At 35.8% G+C, this 23,501-nt stretch overlaps 1 protein-coding gene across 1 annotated transcript in view; it reads right to left on the bottom strand.

Annotated features, from left to right (window-relative positions):
• Positions 1 to 23,366, bottom strand: part of LOC145303906 (tektin-3-like) — a 42,062-nt gene extending 18,696 nt beyond the window's left edge. The window contains exons 1-3 of the mRNA XM_080145571.1: positions 23,301 to 23,366; positions 21,210 to 21,280; positions 54 to 158 (exon numbers count right to left, since the gene is read on the bottom strand). Of these exons, the coding sequence (XP_080001697.1) occupies positions 54 to 97 (44 nt within the window). The 5' untranslated portion in view covers positions 98 to 158; positions 21,210 to 21,280; positions 23,301 to 23,366. The remainder of the gene's footprint in view (positions 1 to 53; positions 159 to 21,209; positions 21,281 to 23,300) is intronic.
• Between the last annotated feature and the right edge of the window lie 135 nt (positions 23,367 to 23,501).

Below are 23,501 nucleotides of genomic sequence, written 5' to 3'. Positions count from 1 at the left end.
TTCTTGTGTACGGAAGAAACTTTCAGTTAAATTACCAATAAGACTAAAAATACCTGAAATCATGAGCAGTAAAAGTTGAGTCAAGATCTGCATCCATTTTTAGGGCAAAGTTTGGAGACACTCCCCCGTTCAAATCTATCTCATCTGTTGTTAAGGCACTAAAATAATATTTAAAATCAATCTAGTATTTTTATACTAAGTGGGTGGATTTATGTCTTTTTATCTTTCATCCAAATTAGTAACAAATCAATTAAGGTGTACATTATAGGTAATTCGAATTGGCCAAAGCATTCTCCATGTCATAGACGTCCAAGGGGGGGGGGTAATGGGGCGATTACCCCCCCCAAACGAATTTGGGGGTGCCGTAGGCACCCCCAAAATTTTTATTCATTTTACCCCCCCCTATTTAAAATTTACCCCTACCCTGGGGGTGCCGTAGGCACCCCCAACCATTTAGGAGGGGGTATTTACCCCCCCCAAATAATTTTTGGGGGGTAAATACCCCCCCCCAAAATAAAAAATCTCTAATAAAAAAAATTTTTGCGCGCTTCGCGCGCATTTTTAATACTATATATTTAATAAAATTTAAATTCCCCCCCCAAAAAATTTTACCCCGGGGGTAAATTTTGGGGGGGGGGGTAAACTAAATCTACCCCTGCCAACAGATTTCAGGGGGGGTAATTACCCCCCCTAAGCAAATTTTACCCCCGGGGTAAAAATTTTTAGGGGGGGGGGGGGGTAAAAAAAATTTGCAGCGCGCTTCGCGCGCCATTTTACCCCCCCCCCCTAAAAATGTTTTACCCCCCCCAAAATAAAAAGCTTGGACGCCCCTGCTCCATGTCCTGGTTTCCTAATTAAACAAAACAATCTTATAATAGCAGAAATTTGCTTGTTTTTTATCTCTAGTTTGATTTAGTGCAAGACAAAATAGATATATACATACACTAATTGCTCTTTTCTCGCTTCCACCTTTCTTTGTGTGTGCGAATGGGGCGTTTGTCCATATTTAGGTATGGAGACCGCTCTTCTATGAGTACTACTAAAACCTAATTTTAATGCAATACACATAGACATTCTCATTGTCGGTTCGTTTGTTTAGAATGCTTAACCCTCTATTCCCACAAGTATAATACGAATTTGGTTGAGCTGGTGGAAGCTCAACAAAAGACCCACGCGAAGTATTATGTTGCTTTAACCTAAGAATAAATGGTTGGTTTTGATATTCGATCAGAATTATATAAGTATATTAAGTATTAAGGAAGGAAAATGTTTTTATAAAGTGTATTTATATTACAAGTGCATAAGTTAAGTATGAAAATATTTACAGGATAAGTGTTAAAATTATAAGTAGAGTAGGACAGAAATGTGCCCTAAGTCCCAAGCAGTGAATTGTGCTAAGTGTTAGAGTTCTAACATAAGTCCTGAGCTCAATTCATGCTAAGTACTAAGGGGCCTAAATTTAAACTACAATGCATGCCAAACAACTAAGTCATTACCTTTTAAAGCCAGAAAGAGAAGTTGATGGTAGGAGAGTTAATAAATAACTGAATAAATTCAAGAGGTACATGCTATAACATTAGCTCTGGACCAGGATTTTAGTGTTTGTCTGTGCAATTAAATATCTGTGTGTTAATATGTGACGTAAATCAGGCATGGTTGTAGGCATACATATTTGAACTGGTTGTTTATATGATTACATTAACTATAAACATAATATCTTTAATAAACATATACTATTAGCAAATCACATACAGATTACCATGAATAGGCTAGCGTTACCCATATATGGTGTCATATAGGTAAAGATAGGCCTATGAATGCATAAATTGATACAAATAATGCCTTGGGCCTAGCTAAAGTAATTGTGTCTTGCCCCTGAGTGCTACTAGTTAATTGCAGGGCACGTGTCAATCAAAGGTTCATAATATGATCTATAAAGTGTTGACTTTATATCAAGCATAGATAGATAGTTGTGGATGCGAAGCATTTCTGTAAAAGTCTCATATGTACGTTCAAAGAATTTGAAAATTGAGGATCGCATCTCCAATGGGGGTAAGTTGTTAAAAAAGAAAAAAGAGAAAAAGAAAAAGTTTAGTAGTCCCAGTATATAGGCATATATAATAAACTATAAATGTATTCCAAGCTAAGTTAAATACGCTTTCCATTAAGAAAGTATGCTTTGCGTATTTTCATAGCTGGGTATACAAGATGATAAACCTCCCAAATAGAATACATTCTTTTCTTGAGGGGTTTAGTTTTATCTAACATTGTCACATCAATAAATGTTTTTGCGTTGGTTGTTCTGGATAGTTCAGCTTCTTCTAATGATGAACTAGGTGGTAAAATGCTCTCGTTCGAAGTGTAGGTTGAGGTTGGGGGTGAGGTAGATATGTAGCCAAGGGCGTCCACTTGTGCTACCTCGTTTCCATTCTCGTCCAAGGTGATTGAGTGATTTTCCAGGTCATAGTAGAGTTGGTTGAGGTCATTTGTAGAGAGGGATAGTGTGCTGCTGGAGCTAATGTCACTATCGGTCTCCACTCTACTATCTTCTGTGGTATTCAGGGCTGTATTTAACAAGAAATTCCTGATGGTGATGGACAGGTTCTCTGAGAATCCATCGTACTCTGGTGTGGTGATAATGTTGTTGTTCTCGTCTATAGTGTCAAGGTGTTGACAGGAACACAACCGCAGTCCGTCCAAGGTAGGGTGGTGGTAGGGCTCCAATACTCCATGATCATCTAGGTTATCTCCAGGCTGGTCCATGGTAGATCCTAAAAAGAGTTAGTGCGCGTGCTCCAACCGGTTCCTTGGGGTATCCTGGCTATGGTAATCTAAACAAAAGAAGTTTTAATAATCTTTTATTAATCCTTTTATCCCTGGGATATTCTAGAAATTCTTTCGTTACAGATAGACCTATAATGGATTGGTTAGTTATCTCTATTTCTGTTAAATATAACTGTTTCCTGAATATAAACAATATTTTATATAGAAATGTATAAGTACAATTAGTATTTACATATCGTATTAATTTCTTTGGTTACATTACTCGTATGTATGTAAAAATATAAGATTTTACTAACAATAGTTGGTAACCCTTTGTTTGTATATTTTGTATATGTACATATGGTTTATACCATTGTTGGCATTAGCTGTATTTATGTTATTTTTAACATGAATAAATTTTAATCATTTTAAAGACTAATATCTTACATTACGTCGCTGTCAAGTGTACCTTTTAGACTTAATATCTACAAAATATATCGTTCGACGTCCGTAATTAAATTTTACGTAACAATAAGTTGTCAACCCTTTGTTTATGTTTGGGCGGTCAAAAGTGATAGGGGTTGGATTTGAGCGAGGTTATAAAAAGCTGGCGGCCCAGTAATTATGCTCATTTTATTAATAATTGTCTTTGCGAGCGGAGCTTGCGTTCGAGTGTTTAATTTTACCGCTAAATTCCAAGAGAATTTATATAAAAGTGATAAAATATAGTAACCCGTTTGTTTTATATGAATGTTTTTATGTTATAGATTGTTGATATGCCCATTATTGCATTCGTTAGCCGCTATTTAAGCCTCAAGAATCTTATTTTCTTCGTCGATAAGGCCTTTATCACTGTATTTTTAAACGAAAGTGGGTTAGAAGCAATATGGGTACATCTTCAATATATGACAATTTTGTTTTATATAATATTTGTAGTTTTGATAGGACATATCTGAGTCATCAGGTAAATTGACGTACCTTGTTTTGTTTACGTTCTCCGTCTGCAAAAGTTAAATTCGTTCATCGTAAGCAAAACTTATATTGACACAGATATGTTCCATCATTCTATTCGTTTTAACTTTTGATTACAGCATCCCCTTTTATAATCAAAATTTATTGAGTCCTGATTCAAATCTTCTAAAACAATTTTACTATAAGTTTTAAAATAAGATTTTCTTTTTACTTAATTCAATTATAATAACGCTAATTGATAGGTTATTTACGTTACGAGTAACTCAACCATATTTATTTTAAAATGGTCGCTTACAAAAATTATATTTAGCTAGCTTTATCGAAAGTGCTTTTAAAACGTCATTGAAAATATTCAGATTTAGCTAGTACATAAGTTTTTAATTGCTTGATACATCATAATGAATATGTTTGTGATAGCTCAGCAATAGCTATTTTTAAGCGTTGAATCATGTAAAATTAATTACATATTCTTTAACTTAATTGAATCTAATAAAACAAAGTTTTAATGTTTGAATAGCTTAACGATAGCTATTTTTAAGCGTTGAGTCATGTAAGATTAATTACATATTCTTTAACTTAAAGAATTTTACTTTTAGATGATAAATCAAAGTTTTAATGGTTAGGAGGTTCAACCATAGTTGCTTAGAATACAAAAAAAAATATTCGTGTGTACAGTCTTTTTCATAAAATTAACGTTACTATATTGCCTTTCAGAATCACTAGTCCTCTATTTTAAATTTACATTCGCTCATAATGTATATACCTGACAGCCTGGACGCGCATCAGAATATTAAGGAAAGATTCGAGGAATCAATGAGAGCGGCTGCGGCCACTCTTGCCAATTCCTCGTTTCTTGAAAACTCCTTAGACGACTCGAGTTCAGTGTACAGCGACCAGTCTGGGATGCCAAGCCTTGCTGATGTCGATGACTATGGGAGTACAAGTACTTTTGATTCTGTAGAGTCCGAAAGGGATCAAGGGGAGATGTTTGGCAACGAGCATCTCTCACTGATGCTTAGTAGAACGATACAAATCATCTGGTCTCTCCTCAATTCGGTGATGCAGAACTCCTGCGGTGACATTGGTGACGATGTTGCCGGAGGTGATTCTGGGTCTGCCGAGTCGAGGAGAGACCAGAAGACGAGTCTGGACACATTCAACATGGATGGCTTAATTAACATGTTGTTGGGTTTAGGCTTGTTTTCATGTGCTCTCATAGTGGTCTTCTTCGGCGCTGTAGGGCTTGAGACTCTAACAAGATTAGACAACACCTCAGACAGGTCGCTGGCTCGCTGGATAAGAGATGTATGTACGCGCCTCCGAAACATAGGCGTCAGGACCATTGAGCTTCTTCACTGCGGTAACAGGACCAACAGGACTAGATCTGGGGTTACGTCGCCAACTGTGGAGCCGTCGGGTACCATGTATGAAGCCGCATCCTCTGTGATGGATGATATTCTGTCAGATACACAGGTGAGTTTTCTTCTGTTGTATATTTCTTTTCTGTTTTGTATATTTTTTTTTTCTAGCCACCCGTTTTGTCTAATAAAGCATCATGTTGTTGCAGGGTTGTTCTGTCCTATTCTCACTTCCTCAACGTTGACTTTCGGCTCTTCCATATATATCGCTCACCGTTTGTCGTCGTTTTATGTCGCCAGAGAAATCCGCTCGGTTACCGCAATTAAATTGAGATACCAGTTAACATTTACTAAAATCTTAATTAGCAACCTAATATTATTTCCCTCTGGGAAGGTTAAGAGTTTGCTCGTGCCGCACGTTTCTCATTAGGGGTTTAAATGTTAGATCAAGACTTTAATGTTTTCTTTTTGTTTTAGGCTCCCTCTGCTAGTCCATCGACTCCAGCCGAAGTGAGATCCAGAGTTGGGCTGTTTGCCGTACACCGTCTGTCTGCCACTGAGGATCGAGTTACTGGAAGTAATGTGCCTGCGGGATTGGACACCTCGTCGGGAAGTCCTGGCTTCCGTCCGTTGATCTTTGATCAAACAGAGCGTCTACATGTAAGTATCCATGCTTTAGTTTTTCTATTAATTTTCAGAAAGAGGCTGTACGTTTGTACACGTATCCAGAGGTATTTGCAACTAAAATTCTTTTATTGGTAGAATATTAATCTTAAAATGTATGGTTGCATAAGCATTTTTGAACCGATCTAAGATTTTAATTCTAGTATAAAATGGGTTGAATTGCTACCTAATCATATAGCTTTACAGGATTTTAGGCATTCTCATTTCCTGATTTTCCTAGATTCTTTGTTGGCGTTGCGATTAAACTAATAAGATCTATTATATTTTAGGCGACCAACTCAATCCCCCTGACGCAGTTCTACACCAATATGGGGAGGTGTAATCGGGTCAGTTCTGAGAGGACAGCTGAGGGATCCAGCGACAGCTCTTCCTTGAGCTCTATTATGTGCCTTAGTCGCATTGAATCTCCATCTGCAGCTGATTTGTCTGTGGTAAGTTTGATAAGTTCTTATAATATGTCTCCGTTGCAAAAATTACGTAACTTAGACTAGGCTGTTTGGCTCAGATAGCTATGTGTTTAGACAATAACTTTACTTTAACTATGGTGTAACTCCTTCCTAATAGTTAATATCAAGATTCTGGATAAAGTATTAGTGATGTAAAAAAAATGACTCACGAACATATATGGATAAGCGTTGATACATTCTCTTGTGAACATTTATTAAAATGATTGTCTAATAATGTCCCCTTTCTTAATTTTAGGATGCGGCCAGTTTAATCCCACTGGTTGACGATATCGAGGACGCCGATCTCCCGCCCATTAGATTTAATGCGGTGACTGATGAGATCGAGTACCCCACACCACTGCGGGTTCTCAGTTTAGAACGTCTGCGCCGCTCCATGCGTACTCCAACTCCTGCCATCTTGGAAGAGATAACATCAGCGGAGAGTAGCTTCAATTCAGCTACGCGTTCCTCAGATAATAACAGAACAGAGGATTCCGGCGTTGAGGGAGTCCCTCGACGTCGGGGTCCCACGTTCCCTAAACGTACGCCGTAAAGTGGCGCTGTTAGCTTGGTTGAACTATGACATACAAATTTTAAGACAATGACCAGTTTTAGACAATATGTGACTAAATTTACAGATTTTCTAATTTTTATGTAACTAGTCAAAATAGTAATCACTATGAAGTAGACTTTTGTTATTAGACATTATGACTTTTTATACTGTACAAAGCCAAACATTAATTTACACTTCTGCCATTATGTTATGTATATACATGTTTAGTCTGTAAGGATATTTAGTATGTAAGGAAATGATTATAAGGTTGTATTTTCTTTATGCCCATAATTTAAAACTTCATTCAATCTTAACTACTTTCTTCGTAAATGAACTAATCTTTTCTCTTTTCTCAATAATGTATTAACAACTGTAATTACAGCCTTATGTCGCAGTTTATTCATTCTTGTTAGCTTGTAAGGGTCATGTATATATAGATATTTAATCGAACTCGCACCTCAGTACCTTTTCTCTAAATTTCATTTATATCCATCCCTGTGCATTAATCGTGAATTTTAATTGTGCTGTGATATAGAGAGGACTTGTAAATAGCATATATATTTTTTTTTGTAACCAATATCTAAGTAGACCGAAAGACTGACGTTAGACAAAGTTATTTACATACGCTTATTCAAGTATTTTTAAAGAAAACTCATGTAAAGACTGTTTGTGATTCAAGTAATTAGAGTAATATCATTGATTGGATGATCTCATTAAGGAAGCTTTATTTAATTAGTAAGGCTTAGAATAAATAGCGTTTCCCTTTTAAATTTCAATACAATAGTCATAAAGTTTAGAGTCTCAAGGTAAAATGTTCTTATGTCCCTTTAGATTTAAAACTAAGTCTTATTTCCAACAAGTAGAGTTAAATTTTTGGCTCCCGTTGGCTTGTCATTAGGCTATGTGCTTTTTATATGTACAAATTCAACATTTAGCGTTCAATTAATCGTATTAGCAACCTCGAAGTTTTATTATGTGCCATTATACAGCTTATGTCCAAATTATATTAACTAAGATGTTAAATTGTCAGAAAACTTCTTACTATCATAATGTTTTTCAACTACTGTAAAAATAAAAGTTTATGTTCTGTTTTCAAAATTGATTTAATTTTAAGTTTTCACCAAAGAAAAATATTTGTCAAAAAAAAAATTTTATACCTTTTCTAAAGATTATTTACTTTTGTTAAAATAAATATAGCGATTTTAAGTAGCATATACACTGTTATTTACTGATTTAGTGTTTGTTGTGTGCAACTCCCGTTTACGTAGCTACTCTATAAGTATTATTGTCTGTTCCTTAATTTAGTTAGATACATAATTAAAGTTTATTTTTACAAGGTGCTTAGTCTAGCTTACATTCACTTGGTTTATGATAACTTTTATAAATAACAAAATTTCTTGCTATGTTCTTTTTGATATCTCAACTATGATTTATGCGATTAATTTCCTATCGTTTTCAATAATTACATAGAGATATATGAGAATATAAGTATTTTACATCAATACACATATGTACAAGAGGTTTTATCATATGCAAAACTTTTATATCGTTAGGATACGTCCGTACGTCATTGTTAGAAATCAGATTATAAGAATCAGTTTTAATCTAGTTTACTCTTCGTGGATAGTGGGGAGAGTACAATGTCCAGAAATGAGGAGGACTGTGTCTCTCAGATTCTCTATTTGGCGTGCTACTGCCCGTAATTCGTCTGTTATAGTCTGTCGGCTTCTATACTCCTGCTGTCTATACTGTATAACCAAACGGTTGTATGCGTCTCTATAAGTGTTTCTAAGTATACGACAATGCAAGTATCGTACAATACGACTAGGTTGGCTGATTCCACAACTAATTTTAAACGATAACATTTCTTTAATCATCGTAAGCAAGTTATAACAATATTCTACTAGGTTTGCGAAGGTCTCATGTAGAATTCGTTGTGATCTAGGCATAGGCTTTCGGAATCTAGTTTGCATTTTATAACTTTTGTAAAATATTCTGTTAAGACTTACGTGTTATGTGATAACTGTAGTACTTCACAAGGTTGGTGATTTCCTCACTTGTGGATATGTTATAGTAAACTGACTCAATTTCAGGATAAAATTTAAGTTATCGTTATTGTTTACTACTACTAAAATTCTGAGTGGGCGTTTCCTGTCCGAAGTTATAATTAAAGTTTTTGACATATTTTTTGTATGTAGAGTGGTTATAGTTTCTAATAACTAATCAACTCATCACAATTCAAGGCGTATATATATAGGTTGCCTACTAGTACTTCTATGTTTGTATACTTTGTACAATTTGTATTAAATGTTTTAAATAGTTTTTGTGTATATGTCAGGGTGCATATTTAACATTTGTAACATTCGTATTTTTGTACAATCTGTATCAATCGTTTGACTCTGTTTGCCTATACAGAATCAAAACTCTCTATATGCAATTTTTTTTATGTAAGTGTTTTTGAAGGGATCGACTCTTTAGTCGACGTATATTGCATATAGTTGGTCTCCCCTGCTGAAGAGAAAAGATGTATATTTTACCACTGGATATATAACCTTGAGTGGGAAAATTTACATGAATATGATAACTTAGTTATCAGATTAGAATAACATATTATCATATTGTTCACAAGTTTACAGGGTAAATGGAAATGTAAATTATGGTTGTGAACTTGTGCCATTCCGAAATCTGACATTTCTATCATTTATTTTCCTAAGTCGTCGACCTCCGGTAATAAATACGGAATCGAGTGTCATGTCCTCATCGGCACTTGAGTCCTCTATGTCCGAATCAGAGTCTAATGGTTTCTTATTTTGTGACGCTTGTTTTCGTGTTTCTAAGGGTGAGTGTGCGCGTATTCCTGGTTGTGGATCCTTTGAATTAACCGGGAATATAAGCGGAAGTGTGTCATTTTTAACTAATGTGGCTATCTCTTGATTTGTGAGTTTATTATAAGGTTTTGTAATAATTTCCCTTATTTCCTCTGGGAGGGTGTCAAAATGTTCGTCCATAGGCTTGAACTTTTTGATTTCGTTGAAAGAGTATTTAAATATTTCAGTTCTTTTGTCTGAAATTCTTTCAAGCTTGCAACTGTTAGGGCTTACATCCAAAACTCTATAGGGTGAAATATGATAGATAGGAGTAAGGTTGGGGTTAACACCAGGTGTAATAGTGTGATTTCTAACCAAGACAAGATCTCCTATATCAAATTGTTTGTGTATGCGGGTTTTGTTAATATACTTTAGTCTTGCCTCCCTTCCCTTTTCAATAGCTTTTGCTGAAATGTCCAAGTTCTCTTGTATACCGTCCGAGAGGTCTTGTACATAGGCTTCTGTGCGAGCTATTTCAGGGTGATATTCATCCGGTTTTATTGCTCCAAAGAACAATTTAGACAGGGAGCTACGTGTCCCGAATAATAATTCCATGGGTGAAAATCCAGTTTTTGGTATTTTAGTGCAATTATATTGTCGGACTATTAACGGTAGTAGATATACCCATGAGGTTTTTGAGTCTTGCGCCAAAATTTTAATGATTGGCCATTTTATTACTTTGTTGCTAGCTTCCACCAATCCTTTAGAGGGTGAAAAGTACGCAGTAGAATACAAAACTCGGATGCCAATAGAAGCAAAGAATATCAAATTTTGCTTTTCTAAGAATGATTTTGCATTGTCGCACAATATTTGTCTGGGGGAGAAATTAGGATAGAAATAAAACATGAATTTGTTTATAAATTCACGGGATGTGAGTGATTTCATGGGATATGCAAGAATCATTCCTGTTAGTTGGCAGACTATAGTGAGGATATGATTATAACTACGATATGGGGGCAAGGATTGTATATAGTCAATACTTACACATTCAAAAGGTCTTGAAATTGTACTATAAGTTCCTACTTGTTCTAGTTTTGTAGATGAATTTTGAAGTTGACAATTTAAACAAGATCTAGTGTAATTTCTAACATATTTCTTAAGGTTAGGGTGGAAGAAATTTTGCATATTCAAAAGCATTTTAATTTCTCCACTATGTACTAACAAAAGATGAGTATAGCATACTAATACTGGTAATAGTTTGGTTGGGAGATAAACCTTTAAATCTCCTTTTATTTTTGTAAACAGAATCGTGTCTTTAAGTTCGTAGTTCTGTCTTTTATAAGTGTAGGTGTTTGATTTAGAGGTTAGACAACGTGTGTAAATGTTAGAGTATTCCTCTTTTTGGTTTGCAATTATATTTTCTATGCTAATCCTTTCTTTTAGGATTTCTAAAGGTCTTAGTACTTTGCCTATAACTCTATGTTCTGCGGCAAGTGAATTTATGGTGATTTTGGGTTTTTGTTGCTTTGGCTGTGGGGGTTGTTCATCATAACCCAAATAGTCGGGGTTATCCATAATGAACTGTGTCCATTCTTCAATAGTCCAAACTTTATATTGGGGTAAGTTATCTTCAAACCCAGATTTAACAAATTTAGGTAGGGCTACCTTTTTAATGCTTGGTAAAGTAGCCTTATATGCCCTTGTTAAGAAGTCTGCCAAATTGTCTTCTCCTCTCAAGAAAGACATTGTTAGCTTCGGTATTAGAGTTAACAGAGTGGTATTCCACCTCTTCAATTTATTAACGGCTGTTAATGCTTTAGGGTTGAAGAGATAATAAGCACACTTCGCGTCTGTTAACAAAGTACATTCACAGCTTGGACCTATTAGAGTTCTAAACGAGTTTGCTGCATAAATAATTCCTAGGATTTCAATGTCTATGATATGTAATCTTGACTCAGCAACGGTAATTTTCTTTGAGGTGTATGCGATAATTTCAAACATAGACGCTAAAGATTTTAAATTAAAGCTATTGGTTGATGAAACCATTGCGGGTCTTACTATGTGTTGCTCTTTGTGTCCATATAGTAAAAATACAAAAGGGGGTTTTGTTTTGTCTGAACAGTGTTGAGTGACAGGTTTGGCACCCTCTATATTTGTGATAACTATCACAGGACGGTACATAGCTACACTAAGAGCTTCAAATATGAGTTGTTGCGGATCTAGATATACATATCCATGCTCTAGTTTGCGAATAAATTCTAAGAATTTATCCCTATCATTATTAAATACAAATTGAATATACTTTTGTCTCAACATCGTAGAACGTATAATTTTTGATGCTCTTTGCAGGATGGTGGTCAAAGGTGTTTGAACTTTATTTAGTTCTAAAAGCAATTGTAAAGATATCCCGAGACTATTGTGTACAGTGTCTTCAGGATAGCCCAAAGTTTTACTAGCCAAATATTCAAACTCGGGTGGTCCATCTTCAGACATACGCTTAGCATAATCCTTAATGTTTTCACCTTCATTCTGCAAAGGTAGGGGTAAAATTGGTAACCTATTATCATAAATAACATGGTGTACAGGATCGTCGAAGTTTAGCCCAGGGGGTAGGGTTTTAGCCTGTAATTCTGGTGTCACTATTTGCGCTAAGACTGCTGAATATGAGCCAGTTGAGGTGCCGGCTGCATCTGATAAGATAATCTTAGGTGCCGATAAGTTAACTAATTTGCTAAAAATTGGTCCTGAAGCTAAAGCTTTCTTAATGTCTTCGAATGCTTGTCTTTGTTCTGGAGTTGGGACAAAAGTTTTACCTAATCTAGTAGATGTAAGTGAAGTTAGAATATGTGTAGGAGCCATAATATCAAATCTTAAATGTTTATGCATACTTTGTAGTACTCCCATAAAAGATCTCATTATAGTAATATCAGTAGGCATGGGAATATTTAGAAGTTTTTGTACTCGCCTTTGATCTACACAGCAATAATTATGTGAAATGAAGAATCCAAAGAAATTTACCCTACTTTTAAAAAGTTGTGATTTCTTTAAACTAATCTTTCCTTTATGCGTGTGTATTCTCCCCATAACTTTCTTCAAAATCTTAAAATGTATATTCAATGATTCTGATCTAGTTTTAGCTAGTTCAGTTGAGACAATGAAATCATCATAAATGTGTTGGACTTCTGGGATAGGTGAGTATACCATTTTGGCTAAATCACCGTCCATTACAACATTACCATTATCATCATAAACCAATTCCCAGTGTAATATCTTTTCCATAAAGCGTGATAGACTTTCAGGTGAAGTCTTAATGCCAGTGGGTAAGGATGCGTGTCTAAAAGCTCCTAATGGGGTTGCAAACAATGTTAGGTCTCTGCAAGAAGGTTCTAGCGTTATACTATGAAAAGCGTTAGCCATATCACTACTACTATGCACAAATTTATCCCTTAGTGACTGAATCAAATTTTCTGCTGTGGGTAGCAGTGCAGGTTCAGACTGCAGACAAGGATTCAATTGTTGAAAATTTACAATTAAACGAGGACAGCTCCCCTGATCCGACTTTGGAATCAGATAAGCTGGGCTTGCATAGTTGTTATAGGAATCCCCATCCAAATTAGCTCTTTCAATGGTGCCGTTCTTTAACAAAAACTCTAAGATAGATTGCATTTGCATTTTCTCTACGGGTGATAAATAATATAATTTCTTATGCTGGGGTAAAGTTTGACCAGGTTTTAGTCTAATTGTATAATTGCCCAGATATTTACTCATGTTACCTCTATCAGTAGAATGTGTAGATATGATATCAGGGTAAGATTTTAGGAATATGTCTTCTATATAATGTCTTACCTCTGGTGGATAGTCTGACAGCACCACAAGATCCTCTGGTTTAACAAACTGGTCCTTTGGCACACTATAGCCAGTAGGTTCTGTTACATAGTCCATGAGGTTATCAGATTCAGCTATATGTTTTAAGCCAAGTTCAATAACGTCATCACTATTCTCAAAGAGTTTATTCTTTTCAGGATCTGGTGTAGTTAGAATTTCATCAATATTAGAACGGTAGTCAGATAAGGCTACTCCTGGTACTGGAGTGTCATTATTTATAGCTGTAGGATTCGGTATATATCCATCAGCTAAAGGAAAAGATCGTTCTACCAGATTGATGGCGCTGTATTTTGGTAGCTATAAGAGTTGAACTGAGTGGTTTCTGGTGTCTAGTGAGATCTGATTGATGGCTGGAGCCGTAGCTTTTTCTGCGTGTCGCTCCAGGGCTTGTACAATCTCATCTAGCTCAGTTGTCACAGATACATTGTGTAGGAATGATTGCGTAAAATCAAAGTCTGTGGTGATTTCCTTGACTACAAATTGGTTGCTTGGTTCCAAGTATCCGGTGATAACAGTGTTAGTGATTGCATGTTCAGTGAATTTGTTATCATTGCTCTCCCACTAAGTTGTCCTCGGTTGTTGACAGTCAGTTGCGTTTGTCCAGGTTGAATTTTAATTCCTCCATTTCTATCATTGGCAATGTGGTCATCGCTGAGAATGACTTTTGTTCCAGGAGCTAAGTTGAAGAAATGGTTGATGTTCATTTCTATAGTCTGAGTTTCATTAGGGTCAATTTTGTCTATTGTCCCTGTGCAGAGTTGTAACTCATAATCAGAACAGAACAGGCTATCTAGTACTCTCCCAGGATGGAACATAGAGTATAGATATGGTGCTGGTGGGTGGTTGTCCGCAACGAAAGTCAACCCTAATTGGAGATCTCTAATGCCATTCATTCCGATGATCATAGGTGTGACATTCTTGTGTTCCTCAGGTACAATCATAAATGGTACTGGTCTATAGATGCCTGAGAATTGTGTGAGACGAATCATGAGAGTTATTTCTCCAGCTACTGGGATTTTGTGTCCAGAATAGCTGACAAGAACCATGTCACTCTTTTCCAGATGGTTCTTAACCTCATTTTGTTGTACTCCAAATAACATACCAAAATAGCTGGTTGACATGATATTTCTGTCTGCTGCTGAGTCAAACAAAGCTGTCATGTATACATCGTAGTTTCCATTTGACATACAGCCGGAACAGTTCAGGTACATTTTCCTATTTTCATCCATGATAGCTGCAGAACTATCTACCGCTAAAATCTTGGGGTCATTAGGATCCATTCGAACGGTGATAGCGTTAACCCTACTTGTTCTGCTACGCTCTTTGGATTGTCCATTGGCTTTGGCCTCAACCCATTCTTCATATGCCTGTTTAAACACACCACCAGGTCTTACTTTACCACTATGGTACAGTTCCATCATTGCTGGTCGTCCAGGGCATAGGTGTTGAGCGTGGTATAGGTCTTTGCCATACTTCTTGTGACAGCTTGGGCAGTATCCGGATGTTAGTGCTGTTTGATATTGTCGTCCTTGGTCATCGCACAGTAGTCTGCATCCATCTGATATTTTGTGTGAATTTTGACCACATGCACCGCAGTAGCGCTTATTGGATGTTCCATAGGAGATATGATAATCTTGTTTGGTGTTCTTTTGTGGTTGTCTATCTCTATTATCCCTGTTTTCTCTGTTGTAGGTTTTAGGATAGGCTGGTTTAGCAGTAACTTCTCTAACTGTTGGCCTTTTATAATAGCTCGACGTAGCGGCAACTTTAGCAGGCTGTTTGTCTCTATTCATTCTTGTATCCCTGTCATGTGAGTAGTTGGTGTTGTTTGTCTTTTTATGAAGCGATAAATCTCCATTGTAACTGGCTGATACACCATTCTGCTGTAGGTCCAGATCTAGGTCTTCAGTTCTAGGATACATGGAAGCGGTCAACTCATGATATGTAGGGGATCTTCCAAGATCATGTGTGAGATTGTGATGGTTTTCAGATGCTATATTGCGGCTATTTGTTGGTAAGCTACGTTTGAGTGCCTCCACTGCAGTTATGTTGAATACATTCTGTCTTTCCTTCTTGTCTGTATAATGAACAGCGGCTCTGCTGGCAAGATTCTGAATTGTACTGACAAGCTTAGGGAATGACATGGCTTTGGTTCCCTTAAAGGCTATCAGCTTAGCTTGAGCTTCCTGTGGGCTGATGAGTATATCATACTGTAGCAGTAAGCTATTATAGACACTTTCAATAGATAGTCCAAGATTGAAACTCTGCTGGATAGTAGTATATGCTTCGCCAGTTGTGGTTCTAAGCATAAAGGTTTCAAATTCTGATCTTGAGAGGTTACATAACTCCTGAGCAGTGTTCATCTCTGATAGGTAATCAGTAATGTAGGGTGGTTTGCCGTCTCCTTTGAAGCAATGCTTGAGAGGGAAGGTTCCATTGGCTAACTTAAGCTTTTGATCGTTGCTTAGGGTGCTCTTGCTTGCATAGCTGCTTGGTGGTTTAATTCCAGTTTGGTTGGTGAAGTTACTGAAGTGTCGTTGAGTGCGTTTGTCATTCTCCTCCTGTACAATACGCTGGGCTTCTAACTCAACTTCACGTCTTTGTTCCTCTTTGTATTCCCTCATACTCTGTGTGTAGTTGGTACAGAAGTTCCTCATCATTTCTGAGTCCACACGTAGGTTGGGGTTACAAAGTCTTATTGTATCCAGGAATTGTGGGAACAGGAAATTTCCCAGAGGATCTGATAGTGTTGCTCTAACATATCGATCTCTGATCAGTGCATCTGGTGAGTCCTCGCGCATGGGTATGGATCTTACAGATTCCGTGTCTGGTTCTGGCGTCTTGGTTCTCTCACCATTCTGTTCTGGTTCCTCCTGGTTGGGCATTGGTTCCTCTCTTCGTGTATCATCTCCTGCAGAAGCTGCATCAGCTGACGGAGTTCTTCTTCCAGGCGTCGTCGAGCGTCCTCGACGTGGAGTGTTCGCCTTTTCAGCGTTGTCATCTTTCTTACTTTTATTAAATAATGGCATTACAGCTAGCTTAAAGCTTTTAAACTTTCTATGAGTTCTTTAAAGAAGCTTATGAGATGTTGTACTATTTTAGGATTTAAATAGCAGAGGTACAAGAAGAAACTGACTAATGCGCTTAACGTTAAAACAATCAAAAATTGTTTACAATAGCAAATTTTTCTTTTAAAGTTGTTAAATATAGATGAGTATGTATTGTCTACTTCACCTACAGTTGTTTCTACGTCGTAAATGCTTGCGTGTGAGCTTTGAATCTTATTCTGGAGTGTGCGCTAATGCACTCTTATCCTTAATTAAGCTCAACTGTAGAAACACTTTTACTTAGACTTATTCTATATTTGCCTATAAAGCTAATGTGGGTTGTTTAGCTGTACAAATTAGCTATAAAGTTAAATAGAATGTTAAGGTTTGCAGCGAAGTTAATTTGGGTATGCTAATATACTATCACAAATTAACTGTTATTTGCTTAGGCGTCGACTTTTCCTAGCAAATGTTATTGTTGAGAAAAACAGCAATTTATAATCCTTGTTGAATTCTTACTCCACTCTAAGGATATGTAGCTTACAATCTGCTTATTCCTGTAAGGCTTTATGAATATAACTTACTAAGGTTCACTCCCAAAGGATCGTCTATATTCTAATAGTATTGCAACGGTTTTGCCTGAATATCAAAGATCTCGCACCCAATACTTATAGTTGTATTAGGGTATGCCTACCAATCCTACTAAGTATTATTTGCGAATTATTATGGGGCTTCACTTGTGATTTCAATCCTTATAACTATATTATTGAGACTCAATTTAGATTGTTATATATATGAATATAATCAGTTTGTTTTCAAGGTTATTATAGACCGGATGTGCTCCACTTAATTAGTGAGAACACAATATTCTATTTGTCTTACTGAAGTGTGATATCCTACGCAAGGTGATCAATCTATACGCTGGAAGTTGTCAATCAAACTCTTTAAAGTAGACTACAAGGTTGGTGTTATTGCTTGGTCAAATATTATTGAAAATCAAATTAGCTGAATTAGTGCACTTTTTTTTCTAAAAAAGGTAACAATTTTAGATTATAAAGATTATGAACTATATGTACACACTTTATTTTACTTGGTTATAGACTTTATGCTAATAATCCTAAGTAAAATTAAATTTTCTCAATGGTATAAAAAGAAAATGTTCTTTCTTAGTTTTAATCCGGATTTTATAAAGACAGTAGAGTACTTCCAATATTACTTGCTACTTCTTTTAGAGACGTCCCAAGACTCCCAAGATAGGCTGCTGCAACCTTTTGCTGCGTTTGGTTACTAGAACTTTGTCTCTTATAAGTGTGCTTTTAAATTACATATAGGGCTTAGGTTGTTGACTATACTTTTAAATCACTAATATTCACTATCACTAATGATTGATGGTTTATAACTCTTCTCAAGTTGTCTGTTGAATTCTGGCGGCACATGAAATAGAAATTTTAGCATTAGCAAAGCAAGTAAAAATTTAGTTTTCATGTCCTACTTATTGTTGAGTGAACTGTTTATTGTATTTATGTTTATGTTTGTAAGGAACATACAAACAAAAGAAAATTTTCTAAGTTAAGATTGAATTAAAAACTTTCTAAGTCAAAATAAAATAGAATCACTCTAAGTCCAAAGTTGGAAAATTTTGACTAAGTCCAAAAAGTTTCTAATGAAATTATTCTAAGTACAAAATCAACAAATTTTGGCTTAGGAAGAAAAATTCTAAAAATATCTTAAGTGCAAAATTAATAAATTTTGACTAAGTCAAAAAAAATTTTTTATTGAAATTATCCTAAGTACAAAGTTAGTGAATTTTGACTGAGTCCAAAAAAAATTCTTTTCAGTGAAATTATACTAAGTACAAAATTAGTGAATTTTGACTAAGTCCAAAACTTTTCAATGAAATTATGCTAAGTACAAAATTAGTGAATTTATCTTGAGACAAAAGAAATAGAATTACTCTAAGTCCAGACGTGGAATATTTTGTCCGAGAAGAAATTTCCTAACAGTTCATTCATAAAGCTACTTTAGAGATTGCCTATAAGTCAAAAGAAATAGAATCACTCTAAGTCCACTGTTGGAGTATTTTGACTAAATGCAAATCTCGCTAAGTTAAGGATTTTAAGATTATAAAGTATTAGAGTGTTAGAATTATCCTTCACCAAAAGAAATAGAATCTCTCTAAGTCCATAATTGGAATATTTTGGCTAAGACAGAAATACTCTAAGACAAAATTTTCTTTTAAGTGTGGAAAATGAGATTTGTTAATCTAGTTGGAAAAATCGTAATTATTACAAGTCCGAATTTTGGTAAATTTCCAACCAAGTTCACAATTTCATAAAAATTACTATAAGTCCAGAAATTCGAGATTCTCTCTGTAACAAAAGAAATAGAAACGGTGCTAAGTCCAAAAGTGGAATATTTTGCTCAGAGTCTCAGGAAGTCTCTGGAGTTATTTCTCTGATTGCATACAGCAATTTGTCTACACTTATATCATTCCAACCGATCGATGTTGAGAATATCTTTGAGACTTTGAAATATTTTGTTTAACTCAAAATTTTGGAGGCAATAGTTATTTTGATACATCCGCATATAAATCAGAATTGCATTAAGAATATAAGTCCTAGGCATGTATAAGTAAGTGCAAATCTCAGAAAATCGGTTCTAACGGCACCAAAGTATTAGTACAGTTTAACTTGAGTATAAATTCTACAAGTTTGTAATAATCTTTTGGCCCTTTACTACGACTCAAGAGTACTAACTGCTTTCGGCATATTGTTTCAGAAACATGGCTCCAAAGACAATATGTATCCCAACTAACAGCGTTTCCCGTGTTCTATAGGATTTGCTCCTAAGTTTTCATTTAATAAGACAGTTCAAAATGGTCCTTTACAAATAGTATTTTGATAGCTTATAAATGAAAAGTTACTCCATGCTTGATTCTTAATAAGTTCTGGTTTAAGTATCAAAGATTCAAGTATTTCAACACTTAGAGAATTTCCGAATAAGTAAAAATCATACTAAGTCCGAAGATTTATATATATACTCCGCCACCTAGCACAACTCCTAAATTTCAAAATTCCGACTAAGTCCAAAAATCAAAATTTTGCACATAGCTCAATCATAGATTGTTCCAACCCAAGTGTTTTACTAAAGAGAGGCGGACATGGAGGTGCCGGTGTGCTGGTATTCTCTAGGGCCTCTAGAGTGTCAACCAGTGCGAGTGTCCTTATAGGGCGGCGACCAATGGCCACAAATATGCTAGCATTCTCTAGGGCCTCTAGAGTGTCAGCTAGTGCAACTGCTCGTACACGAGGCTCTCAATTGCATTTGTGTCGTGCCTTTCAGTCCCTATCTCTTCAAACGCCTCATAGTCCTAACCTTTCTCTCAAATAGTTTCACAGGTTTTGGTAAATCCGATTTTGCCATAACTACAATTATTCGATTTTGGTAAAAATACCTGCCTTAGGCGGTTCGGGTACGGTAAGGAAAAAAAAGAAAAAAATTTATGAAGTAAAATTTTTTCCAAGATACAACCGGTAAGTTGCACCATTGTGTGTGCGAATGGGGCGTTTGTCCATATTTAGGTATGGAGACCGCTCTTCTATGAGTACTACTAAAACCTAATTTTAATGCAATACACATAGACATTCTCATCGTCGGTTCGTTTGTTTAGAATGCTTAACCCTCTATTCCCACAAGTATAATACGAATTTGGTTGAGCTGGTGGAAGCTCAACAAAAGACCCACGCGAAGTATTATGTTGCTTTAACCTAAGAATAAATGGTTGGTTTTGATATTCGATCAGAATTATATAAGTATATTAAGTATTAAGGAAGGAAAATGTTTTTATAAAGTGTATTTATATTACAAGTGCATAAGTTAAGTATGAAAATATTTACAGGATAAGTGTTAAAATTATAAGTAGAGTAGGACAGAAATGTGCCCTAAGTCCCAAGCAGTGAATTGTGCTAAGTGTTAGAGTTCTAACATAAGGCCTGAGCTCAATTCATGCTAAGTACTAAGGGGCCTAAATTTAAACTACAATGCATGCCAAACAACTAAGTCATTACCTTTTAAAGCCAGAAAGAGAAGTTGATGGTAGGAGAGTTAATAAATAACTGAATAAATTCAAGAGGTACATGCTATAACATTAGCTCTGGACCAGGATTTTAGTGTTTGTCTGTGCAATTAAATATCTGTGTGTTAATATGTGACGTAAATCAGGCATGGTTGTAGGCATACATATTTGAACTGGTTGTTTATATGATTACATTAACTATAAACATAATATCTTTAATAAACATATACTATTAGCAAATCACATACAGATTACCATGAATAGGCTAGCGTTACCCATATATGGTGTCATATAGGTAAAGATAGGCCTATGAATGCATAAATTGATACAAATAATGCCTTGGGCCTAGCTAAAGTAATTGTGTCTTGCCCCTGAGTGCTACTAGTTAATTGCAGGGCACGTGTCAATCAAAGGTTCATAATATGATCTATAAAGTGTTGACTTTATATCAAGCATAGATAGATAGTTGTGGATGCGAAGCATTTCTGTAAAAGTCTCATATGTACGTTCAAAGAATTTGAAAATTGAGGATCGCATCTCCATCTTGACTTAAAGCATATTTTTAATCATGATTTTAAGCTAAAACTTAGCAACTTTTTGATCATGCTTGTTTTATTACCTTGGTGTGAAACAGTTTTGTGAAGATGTCCTTGAATTTGACAGGGAAGCTGGGCTTGGGTTCGGCTCATACTAAAAAAACAATGACAGTTATCTCCATAAATAGTGCGAAAAAACTAAAACAAAATTTTGGCAAAAAAACATCAAGCCCTAATAATAATAGTCAATAAATTGTTTTCTTTAAACTTTTCGTAGGTATTGTGTCTAAATAAATTAATTTGTAAAAAAATTTAAGTTAAGTTTATTATATTTTACATGGAAGATATGTAAAAAAAAGTTTTCTGATTTACTGCATTGCGAATAATTAAATTACGTGATTCTTATTAGTAGTGCACTGTGCAACTATTCTATTATTATTTCGTGGAAATCTGTAAACTAGAGTAACAAGGTGTAAGCGTACATAAACGCTAAGATCTTGTAAACGGCTAGAGCGATCGTTTTCAGGAAAGATTGGTGCAGGGAAGATTTAGGCTTGGAGATAAAGCCCAAAACCTCCTTTTCCCCAAACACCAACCCCAAAACAAATAATTACAAAAGGGCATGAGGCGAATCTACTAAAATAAACGTCTTTTCTGTTTAATATTTTCTTTTAACATCTAATTCGTTTATAATTGCAGTGCCACTAAAAGGAGGGGGGCTTGTTGTTTCAAGTATATTTTAGGATTCTGAAAATTTGTCAAAAAAATCTTAATTTACTTTAAGATATATCTATAATAAAAAGTAGAACGATGTCTGTCTGTTTGTCTGTCTGTTTGTCTGTTTGTTTGTAGCTAAGGATCTCGCTAACCACTGAACCGATCGGGTTCTCATTTACAGGGTAGCTTCTATTAGGTCCCGGGAAGGTTTATAACTATTTTCTTGGGGTGTGGGACAACCCCAACTCCCCCCCCCAAAATAAAAATACCCCCAACCCCCCCCCAAAAAATATTTTCTTTTTAAAACTAAAATTAAAATACTGGGGTCGACTACCCCACCCCCCCCCCCAAAAAAAATTTCTCCTCCCCCCTTAAATTTTCCTTTAAATCTAAAATACGAAAAATTGGTTTGATCAAACCTCTTGGGGCAAAGCCCCTAGAGGCAAGGGGCGAAGCCACTAGTATGTATATACAGGGTGCGTCACATAAATCGGGACATTTTGTAATTTTTAAAGAAATGAACATAAAATCGTCAATTTTAAAGATTTTATTGAATTTTAAAAACTGGGAAGCAAATTAGGTATATGACTAGTAGATTATTCAATAAAATCGCCGCCAGCCTCAATCACCGTCTCTACCCGCCTCCTCAACCGCCGGCAGGTCCAGGTCAAAATATACCTGTCCAAGCTGGCGTAGTTCTCCTTGATAGTGGCAATGAGGGAGGTCTTTGTTGTATGGGCACGTCTATTGGTGCATGCTTCAAAGTAGCCCTAGGCCCAAAAGTCCATTGAATTAAGATCGGGCTGCTGGGAGGCAACATTTCCTTAGGAACATGATAAACCGCCAAATTGACAAAATCCATGTTTTTGCTCTCATTTGGGCTAGGATTTAGCTACAGTGGACTTTAAGTACTCAAAATGCGTGCCTCGATGAGCTTAAGACACACAAAAAATTTTGGGTCAAATTTCCAACTCCTTCCCTGTCGGGCTCTACTGTTTGTGATTTCTTAAGGCTCAAAATCTTGAAAAATCGACCTCATTTCGGCTAGGATTGAGATAAAATGGATTTAAACACGGCAAAATGTGTGTCTCAATGAGCCTAAGACACCCACAAAATTTGGGGTCAAGATTCCAACTCCTTCCCTGTCAGACCCTACGTTTTGTGATTTTGCGCATTAAACCACCGGCGCATTTGGAATCTGCCTTGTTGAACATATACGCGTCCAGCTCGGTGTACACGTCCATCTTCGTCCAAAGATTTTTTTTGTGCTAAAAGATCATTACCTAAGCTTTCTATAGTGGGGTCAAACGTCCTGATTGGTCAAGTAGTTTTCGCGCTATGGCCGTTTAAAAAATGTCCCGATTTATGTGACGCACCCTGTATATTACTAGTTGAAAAGGTTAATCTATCTTCCTATATAGATGATATATCAATTTAATTGAGATTCTGTGAATTACCTCGAAAGTGATTCCATCCTTGTCTATAACTTGTTGTGATTGAGCCCTTCGTATCCCATATTCAGGTTTTCTTTTTGTTTTTAAAGATTTTTTTTCAAAACTTGGAAATTCAATAAACAAAATTTTAGTTTCTCTTATATAATAGTTCATTTTCTTGAATTGAAAGTTTGTGGGGGTATTACCCTTTAAAACCCCTTAGAA

The sequence above is a fragment of the Acartia tonsa genome, chromosome 13 (genome assembly GCF_053477335.1).
Source record: "Acartia tonsa isolate MP-2025a chromosome 13, ASM5347733v1, whole genome shotgun sequence".
NCBI classification, from domain to species: Eukaryota; Metazoa; Arthropoda; class Copepoda; order Calanoida; family Acartiidae; genus Acartia; species Acartia tonsa.
This window is presented reverse-complemented; position numbering and strand designations above follow the sequence as displayed.